The 9,188-nt window shown below is 33.9% G+C and overlaps 3 protein-coding genes across 3 annotated transcripts in view; 2 read left to right on the top strand and 1 right to left on the bottom strand.

Moving 5' to 3' along the window:
* On the top strand, window positions 609–4,792 carry LOC107642794 (RNA-binding KH domain-containing protein PEPPER). The gene is made up of 6 exons (XM_016346272.2): window positions 609–1,172; window positions 1,842–2,100; window positions 2,395–2,543; window positions 2,700–2,957; window positions 3,343–3,534; window positions 4,342–4,792. Exons 1-6 carry the CDS (start codon window positions 759–761, stop codon window positions 4,519–4,521), a joined length of 1,452 nt encoding a protein of 483 aa, XP_016201758.1. The 5' UTR covers window positions 609–758; the 3' UTR covers window positions 4,522–4,792.
* On the top strand, window positions 6,575–7,972 carry LOC107642812 (macrophage migration inhibitory factor homolog). Its single transcript, XM_016346291.2, has 3 exons — window positions 6,575–6,818; window positions 6,913–7,113; window positions 7,747–7,972. The coding sequence occupies exons 1-3, from the start codon at window positions 6,708–6,710 to the stop codon at window positions 7,780–7,782; spliced, it is 348 nt and encodes a 115-aa protein (XP_016201777.1). The 5' UTR covers window positions 6,575–6,707; the 3' UTR covers window positions 7,783–7,972.
* The window catches only part of LOC107642804 (proline-rich protein PRCC), a 2,401-nt gene continuing 1,396 nt past the window's right edge, over window positions 8,184–9,188 (bottom strand). Inside the window, exon 2 of the mRNA XM_016346280.2 lies at window positions 8,184–8,598. Within this exon, the coding sequence (XP_016201766.1) occupies window positions 8,440–8,598 (159 nt within the window). The 3' untranslated portion in view covers window positions 8,184–8,439. The remainder of the gene's footprint in view (window positions 8,599–9,188) is intronic.

Consider the following 9,188-nt stretch of genomic DNA (forward strand, 5'->3'; position numbering starts at 1 on the left):
ATACTCGTAAATTTATTATATAAATAATCAATTAAAATTTTTAGGTGTATGTTGTGGTGTCACTTAACATGCCACATTAGCAAATTTTGACATCATCATAAAAAAAAGTGACATAAGAACTAATATGACTAATTTAAAATTTTAAAAGTTGTTTGTTTCTGAGAACAACAAAACACTACGAACAAGACACAAATAACAGAAACCTAGAATTATTCTTGTATTCTGTTTGATAATAAAATAGAATAAATTATGCAAATCTAATTTATTTAATTTTTTTTCATTCAAGTTTTTCAGAGACTATTTTAGAAAATAAATGATCTTTTAAAGACTAATTTAACTATTTATTCTTTAAAAAAACTATTTACATGTTTAAGAGATAATTATATAAATTTTTTATAATATTAGTACATTAAAATTAATATTTCTTAAATATAAAAATTTTAGAAACGGAGAAAGTATATATCTAGGTTTAGTGAACTTCATTTAATTTTACTTGAATGAGATCAAATATTTTTACTTTTTTGATGTACAAGACTATTAAGTTATCAAATTTTAGTATATCACTTGAATAATAAGATAGATTAAAAAAAGGCCTTGTAGTCTTCTAGACCTAAATTCCCAAATTCCAAATTACCAATTGGAAAAGAATAGTAGTTAAGATTAAGAGTAATAGCGCTAACTTTTAACTAAAACTATAAACCCTTAATCGCTTCAATTCGGTTGCAACTTGCAACACACAACCTAAGCTCCACGCGTCCATGGCCACCGTCGAACCAATCCAGAACGGCACCTCCAACAATGTCTCCCAGCCACTTGCACCGGCAAATGCCGCCGCCGCCGAACAACCCTCCACCGCCACCACCACTACAACCGCCTTAGCGGCAGCCGCCACCGAATCCACTGCCGTAGGCAGCGCAAACCCTTCAATCGATGCACCCGAATCCGAGGCGGTTCCGGCACCTGAAGCTGCCGCAACCGCCAGTACCACCACCACTCCGCCGGAGAAGAGATGGCCTGGTTGGCCCGGCCACTGCGTGTTCCGGCTCATCGTGCCGGTGCTCAAAGTCGGCAGCATAATTGGGCGGAAGGGCGAGCTCATTAAGAAGACATGTGAAGAGACTCGAGCTCGCATTCGCGTTCTAGATGGTGCTGTCGGCACTTCCGATCGAATCGTGAGTCTCTCTCTCCATAGTCCATACACATCTATATTTCTTGGGTTTTCTTATTCATTCTTTTTCTCAGTTCGTTCAAAGGTTTTCTCTTTATAGATCAGCTCAGAGAAAAAAACACGCATTTAACTTTATATCCTCCTTCCTCTGAAGCTAATCACTGTTTTCCTTGGTTAAATGCAGTTTCATTAATTTTGGATATACGTTACTCTACCTTATCCTTTATTCATTAAGTCGTATGTTATAACTAATGTTGTAATTTGATTTCATGTTTGCTTTCGTCGTTCAACTTCAATTTTATCATAATTCATCAGCTTTTGATGAATTTAGCTATCGAAACAGTATTAATAGGATTAAATTTCAAGGCTATCCGTATGAAGTAGGTTCCTGCAGGATTTCCATTGTTTAAGCAGGTTACTTCGGATTCTATCTTCATCCCTGTACAGTCAGTGATACTACATGATTTTTTGTCTTGTTACAGTCTATAGGTTGCAACTTTCAGTATAGGTTGGGAATTAGCTCTCCAATTTAATTGGTTTATATATCGTACAGAATGCAGATGATTCTCGACTTCACACCGTTGGCATCTCAAAATGTTTATGTGTACATGAGGATATTTTATTAATTTGTGTCGAATTCTTTTGAATCTGAATGTGGATTAAATGTCTGTAGGTACTTATATCAGGGAAGGAAGATCCAGAGACAGCATTCTCTCCTGCAATGGATGCTGTAATGAGGATTTTTAAGCGTATCTCAGGATTATCTGAAACTGAGGGCGAGAATATGACATTGGGAGCTGCCGGGGGTAATTTTTGTTCTATCCGTTTATTGGTAGCATCAACACAGGCCATCAATTTGATTGGAAAGCAGGGCTCGTTAATCAAATCCATACAGGAAAGCACTGCTGCTTCTGTTAGAGTATTGTCAGGAGGTATGCTTCCTGTCACATTTATGTAATTTTACATAATGAACCTATGATTTTCCCTGTATTTTAACAGCAACTAGTGATTTTGGGTTATTAAGGTGTGCTGAATTCTATGTTCAATCAGATTTGTGTTGGTCGATGCTCTTTTCTTGAGCCTAATTTTTGTGCAGAGTCCAATTTGACTTAAGTTTAGATTCCTGTTCTCATTTTTATGTACCTAACGAAATGAGCATTCTTTTTTAAATGCATTTTTGGTGAAAAGATCGGAATGTTTCTGATGCCGAATCATTTTCATGATAGATGAGGTGCCATTTTATGCTGCGGCCGATGAAAGGATTGTAGAGCTGCAGGGAGAAGTCTTGAAGGTGCTTAAGGCACTGGAAGCAGTAGTTGGGCACCTGAGGAAATTTTTGGTGGATCATAGTGTTCTTCCCCTATTTGAGAAAACTGTAAGTTTGATATCTTCTAAACGTATTATTAGGCTTAAAAGCTGATTCCGGTGTATATTCTGCATGTTGGACTGCCATTTCATTTACATGAAGGCTATCTTATCTGGTATTGCTGTACCTTACTCTAAGATATGTGAATCCTTTGTTTTGTTCAAGTACAATGCAACAATCTCCCAAGACCACCAGGTGGATACCTGGGCTGACAAGCCATCGCTGTATAGTGCTTCCCAACCTTCCATTGTTGCTGATGTTTCTCTTCCAACAAAAAGGGATGCTCTCTTTGTTGAGCGTGAAAGTCAATTGGATTCATTACTCCCTTCCTCCTCAGTGTCACTGTACGGGCAAGATTCTTCACTTTCCGGTCTTCGTTCTTCAGCTCTGGGCCGTGCTGCTGGTGCTCCTATTGTTACTACGGTTAGCATTTTTTAGTGGCGCATATTTTTATTTGGGTACTATTTGCTATTGAAACTCCGTTGACAAAATATATCTATGATAATACTTTACAAAGTGTATATAAGATTTATTTTACAAAAGAAAAAAAAAGAATATCATTAAGACAGCGAGAAGAATAATACAAGAAAATGGAGGATAAGGGATTCTCCATACAAGAGAAAAAGATCATAGGCTTTACTTAAAATAGAGGCTAATCATCAAATCCTATCCTGTATAACTTGCTTATTGATAACCCCTTTCCAATTCTAGCATATATGCTTGCACCTTGGTCTTATTTCCCCATTTATTTTGCCATTGATTATCATGATAACTCTCACCTTACTCCCATATTGTTTGCATTTATCAGGTAATACAAACAATGCAAATACCACTGTCCTATGCAGAGGACATAATTGGTATACAAGGGACTAATATTGATTACATTCGCCGTACTAGTGGAGCCATATTGACGGTTCAGGAGAGCAGAGTGCCTGATGAAATTATTGTGGAAATAAAAGGCACCTCATCTCAGGTTCAGTTGGCACAACAACTGATTCAGGTACTAGAGCTGAGCCTATGAAAAGAAAGTAAAAGTTACATTGATCTGGTTCCATTTTTTGTATTATAATGAAAATGCCTAAGCATACCTATATATTTTGATAGGAATATGTTAGCAAGTATTAATGCAGAAATAGGCTTTATGATCTTAACAAATTTATTGCCCAGCTGCTCAGTTTTGTAGCCATTATTGCTTCACTTATTTGAATGATTTAGACACTTGCTGTTTAGTCTATATCCCCATTCCATGTATGGGTTAAAAGTTATAAACCATTTCACTTGATAGTTTAATTGAGATGTTGAAAGGAAGTAGTAGAAAGGGGATTGAGACGTTTCATCAGTTTAGCATAGTTTGGCATTTTCGTTCTGTATATTTTGGTAGGAGCAGAAGACAGATAAACAAATGCTTTTTTCACATTTTCATAAATACCACTCTAAGCAGAGCATTAGTAAGTAGACATCATCTTAAGTAGTCAAAACAGATGACCATTATTGAGTGTTATACCAGACCTGAATAAACCTATCCTTAGACAATATTTATCTCAGGTTGATGGGGTTGCAGTAACTGTATATTTGTTCAGGAAATGTAGTTATTGCTTGGATGTAAGTTCATACAATAGATAGATATACATGCATGTCACCAGGACAATCATAAAAGTAATCATTGAGGGAATAAAAATAAAAGGTTTTGCACGATTGTGATTGTGATTCATATCCTCTCTTTATGTATGTATATATTGCTTAGTTTTTCCACCTTCAGTTTATATTTGCTTTTGCCGAGAGAAACGCTTTACTCTGCATTTTACAGGAAGTGATAACTAATCACAAAGAGCCTGCCGCTAGTGCTTACAGCAGGTTAGATGCCGATCTGAGGTCTACTTACGCCCAATTGGGCAGTACATCATACTCATCATCTTCGTTGTCCACGCAACCTTACAGCGGTTATGGTTCTTCTGGTCTTGGAGGCTACAGTTCTTTCAGACTTTAAAATGGTCTCTCTGTATTCACAAGGAATCGATTTCTAGTTAGTTTGTTCTAATATATGTTGGGTTCCACATGTTTTTTTTCTTTATTTATGATATCATGTAATCTGGTATTGTGGCTAAGAGTGGAGTAGTGCCGTAGAAAATGTAACACAATATTAGTCAATTTCATTATTTTAGTTTGTACTTTGTAGTGTATATTATGAGAATTGTAGGTTTTCACTAGCAACTACTCACCAAATTATGAGCAACTAATCATACCTTTTCTTTTTTGGTCGGTAACTGGTCATACCTTAACGATATAGTTGTTATTTTTGTGCGCAGTGTTATACATGCCGTTTCTTATTGTCACTCAAACATTTATCATAAGCTTGCATTTATAAGTCGAATCCAAGTATTGGATATGCTAAGCTTAGGGCGAACATACTATAATTTGGAGGTATATTCATTGTGACTCCAAAACTATTTTCCATACTAGTGAAATTTTATTGATTAAGTGGTTTGAATTGGCTTATTTGAGTGCGGAAAGTAGAGTTCATATTTAAATTGACTTTTGAAATTTTTGAAAATAAAATATTTTTATTATGTTTTAAATACATCTGGATGCCTTTTTTTTTTAAAACATAATTTTATTGAATAAAAGTCAACAATTCTTCGTCTTAGTTTTTTAATTCTACTCTTTCTTTTTTTTGACATGGGTTACCATATGATTTAAAAAAAAAACTGTTATTTTTTTAAAAAAATCAATTTAAATATAAAATAATTTTTATTTATTATTTTTTTTAAAAAAGATATATTTTTTTTTCAAAAAACAATCCAAACCTACTCTAAATGAGATAAACAATGTTAACTAAGTGTTAGTTAAAAAAATTGAAAAATTGTTTAAACATGAAAAATAAAAACAAAGGAAAGATAAAAGGAAGTAAGTTGGATATACATTACAAACTTTTGATAAACATCAAAAGCAAATTTTTATAAACATAATATCTAAATTGTTTTAAATTCAAGTTTTCTATAAATATGGCAAGAATATTTCTCAGTACATTAATAATTATTATTAGAGTAAAGTATGGTTTTTGTCCCAACGTTTGGGGTAAGTTTTAAAGTTGTCCCTAACGTTTCAATCGTCCTATTTAAGTCCCTAACGTTTCAAAATTGACTCAATGTTGTCCTGCTGTTAGGAATCTGTTAACAGAATTGACGGCGGGACAAAATTGAGACAATTTTGAAACGTTAGGGATTTAAATAGGACGAAAATGTTGGGGACAAAAACGATACATAAAAATAAATTTTAGTTTTATCCTTCAATAATATCAATTTTTACTGTAAATAGTATTCAATTATTTTTTAATTACATTTAAGTAAATTACACTTAATCATATTACTTTCGTTCTAAATAAATTTATTTTTTTTAATTTTACACTTAAAGTTATAAGTTAATATAAAAATATAAAAAAAAAATATTTAGAATAAAAGTAGTGTAATTAAGTGTAATTTACTTAGATGTGATTAAAAAATAATTCAATATTATATACAGTAAAAGATTAATATTATTGAAGGATAAAATTAAAATTTATTTTTATGTATCGTTTTTGTCTTCAACGTTTTTGTTCTATTTAAGTTCCTAACGTTTCAAAATCGTCTCAATTTTGTCCCGCCGTCAATTCTGTTAACGGATCCCTAACGGCAGGATAATATTGAGCCAATTTTAAAACATTAGGGATTTAAATAAAACGGTTAAAACGTTAAGGTCAACTTTAAACTTACCCCAAACGTTAAAAAAAAACATACTTTACTCTTATTATTAACATGTGCCAATATAGTAGTAAATATATATATTCCTTTGTAATATTGGGAAAAACCATATCTTAAAACGACGAAAACGGATACCATAGTTATGAATATAAACACTTTTCCAAAGCACTATAGTAGTAAATAGTAATGGAAGAGTTTTAAGTCTACCGAAAATACCGGTGTTCTAGTTGTTTTAACCGTTGATCTGAATTATAAAAAATATATATAATATATATTGATTGAAATCAACGGTTAAAACAACTGGAACACCGATGTTCTTTGGTACACTTGGAATTTTTCCAATAGTAATAGTACTATAGACTTGTTTTGTGAAGAGAGATAGAGCTTATCCTTAACCTAATCTTTGACCCAGCGGCGTTTGGAGGTTGCAGCAGCAATGCCGACGCTGAACTTGTTCACCAACATCCCCGTCGACACCGTCGTTGCTTCCGACATTCTCAGAGACGCCACCAAAGCTGTTGCTAAGATAATCGGAAAACCCGAATCCGTTAAGAACATCTCTTCTCTTTTCTTGTTTCTGCATTGCACACCTCTTGTTCGATGAAATTACTCTGAATCCCTCTGGGTTCTTTCTTTTGCAGTATGTGATGATACTGTTGAATGGGAGTGTCCCTATTGCGTTTGCTGGGTCTGAGGAGCCAGCTGCTTATGGTGAACTCATCTCCATTGGTGGCCTTGATCCTTCTGTTAATGGCAAACTAAGTTCCACCATTGCTGACATCCTGAAAACTAAGCTTTTCATTGATAGTTCCCGATTCTATATCAAGTTCTATGATGTTCAGGTCTATTCCTGCTTTCTTAATTCATATTTGCAAGTATTCGCTTTATTCTTATACCCCATGTCGATATTTCATAAGTTCCCTTCTCTAATTCACTGCTTCCTTGAATTTGGAGTTTCACTCGGTAAAAAAATCTTAATTTTACATTGTTGTCCAATCATATCTATTTTTTTTTTAATGATCATTAATTCACTGCTTTAGTTTTACTGACTTATCGTTATTCGATATTTCGTGTAAAAGTGTTTTAAACTGACAGCACATCTTATTATATATCCTTCCATTTATGATGGTATTTTTTTCTCTTATAATGCATGTAATTTAGTTCAATATTGAATTCTCGAAATTGTTTAGCAGTAGTAATAGCCTGTAATATCATACAACATATGTGGTCTCTTTTTTCCTCTTAATCCTTACTCGTATAAGGTGCTACGTAACATTTTCTTGTTTTCCAATTCTGGACTTAGAATTTGCTAAGGTAGATATATAAGTATAACAGTCATGCTTGTTGGTCAACAATGGTAATGCCTATGGAAAAGATATGCCTTTCCATGAAATAAATGGCATAATTACAGCTTTTCTTTGTAATTTATTTTCAGCACATACATTCTTAAGTTTATTTGTTTTTTCTCTGTGCAGCGCTCATTCTTTGGGTTCAACGGCTCAACCTTTTAGATCAAACTATAGTTGTGGCGTTGGAGAGGGACAAAATCCGGCTAATGATCATTCTATCGACCGTGAAAAATATGTTGTATGCATGATTGTAGTTAACCAATAAACTTGATATATAAATTATGTAGGATTGTTAAACAATACAGTTGTCCTTTTTATGCCATTCATTCTGATATTTTAGAATCCATGCTTTACATTGAAATGAAAATTGGAGTCTACTTGAGTGCACTATTAGTGTAGATAGAACTAGGAGAAAAACACAAGCTAAATCAATTAATGACTTTGGTTAAGCTTAAACCTTAATTCTCAATCCAATCTTAACCCCACCATCACCTTCGCTTCTCGAAAATCCATGGACAAACTTATGGATTCGACCCAGAAGCCACTACTCATGTAGAAGAGAATTCACACAAGCCTCCATTTGATCTCAGGCTAGAGAAAGAAGAAAGAGGAACGCGATCAATCTCAAAATACAGCAAATTGCATATTCCAGCGCATACACATATCATCGCTTTAAATTTGCAAAGAGAACACAGCAAACATACACATCTCTTGGAAGAACAGTGAAATACAAGGGCCGCAGCCACACATGGGAACTTCCCTTTTGTAATCCATGTTTCAATTGAAGTTTAAGAAATTGCAAGAAAATCCTCCCTCATATCACCATCCATATTTTGCTTGTGTTTCAGCTTTGGTAAGCATACCCTTTGCGCGCCGCTCTGCGAGCTTCATTTCATTTTGTTTCATATCAAAATACAAGGAACCAATTTGATGCTTCCTCTTATGCAGCTTTGAAGGCTTCCCTTTCGTTGATACAGGCTGCAAGAGAACAATTAATATATGGTGAATTATATGGTAAAGATTTAATCTGTATAGTAGAGTGTCCCTATATATATACAAATTAGCATGGTACCAATACAACAGAGTTCCCATTGGAGTCGAATAATATTTGAATATGGAAACAGTAAAACACCAAGCACTTTATCTATAATTTAAAACATTGTCCATCATCATCCCCATTAAATTTGTTTTCTAAGAGAGCCCTATAATTTATGGCTTTTACTTGTCACAAGGAAGTTCAGAGTTTTCTCAAATAAGTTTTTCTTCTATATTCCCTGACTGTAAACCAAAAGACCAGCCCTATATTGAGCTATTGACTACTCTCTTCTGTCTCTAATCATCCATTTTCGAGTGCCAGAGATTTAAACTGACAAGTGACCATGATATCCGCATCAGGGTTTGATGAGACAAACAAACTATTACACAGAATAGCTATGTCCTATATATGAAATTCAACATTTTCAACTCAATCAAAACTCTTAACATTAACATGTCCTATATATGAAGTACCATACCAACACAAAAGATGACAGCTTTATACCATGAAATTCGATCCAAACAAATCTAAA

This window comes from Arachis ipaensis, chromosome B01 (genome assembly GCF_000816755.2).
Source record: "Arachis ipaensis cultivar K30076 chromosome B01, Araip1.1, whole genome shotgun sequence".
NCBI lineage: Eukaryota > Viridiplantae > Streptophyta > Magnoliopsida > Fabales > Fabaceae > Arachis > Arachis ipaensis.

Bases quoted from the DNA above. Each gene is read 5' to 3' on its own strand.
- LOC107642812 (XM_016346291.2), top strand. From the start codon at position 6,708: ATGCCGACGCTGAACTTGTTCACCAACATCCCCGTCGACACCGTCGTT. The intron at 6,819-6,912 runs GTTAAGAACATC...TTTCTTTTGCAG, and splicing joins TAATCGGAAAACCCGAATCC to TATGTGATGATACTGTTGAA. The intron at 7,114-7,746 runs GTCTATTCCTGC...TTCTCTGTGCAG, and splicing joins TCAAGTTCTATGATGTTCAG to CGCTCATTCTTTGGGTTCAA.
- LOC107642794 (XM_016346272.2), top strand. From the start codon at position 759: ATGGCCACCGTCGAACCAATCCAGAACGGCACCTCCAACAATGTCTCC. The intron at 1,173-1,841 runs GTGAGTCTCTCT...AAATGTCTGTAG, and splicing joins TCGGCACTTCCGATCGAATC to GTACTTATATCAGGGAAGGA. The intron at 2,544-2,699 runs GTAAGTTTGATA...GTTTTGTTCAAG, and splicing joins TTCCCCTATTTGAGAAAACT to TACAATGCAACAATCTCCCA.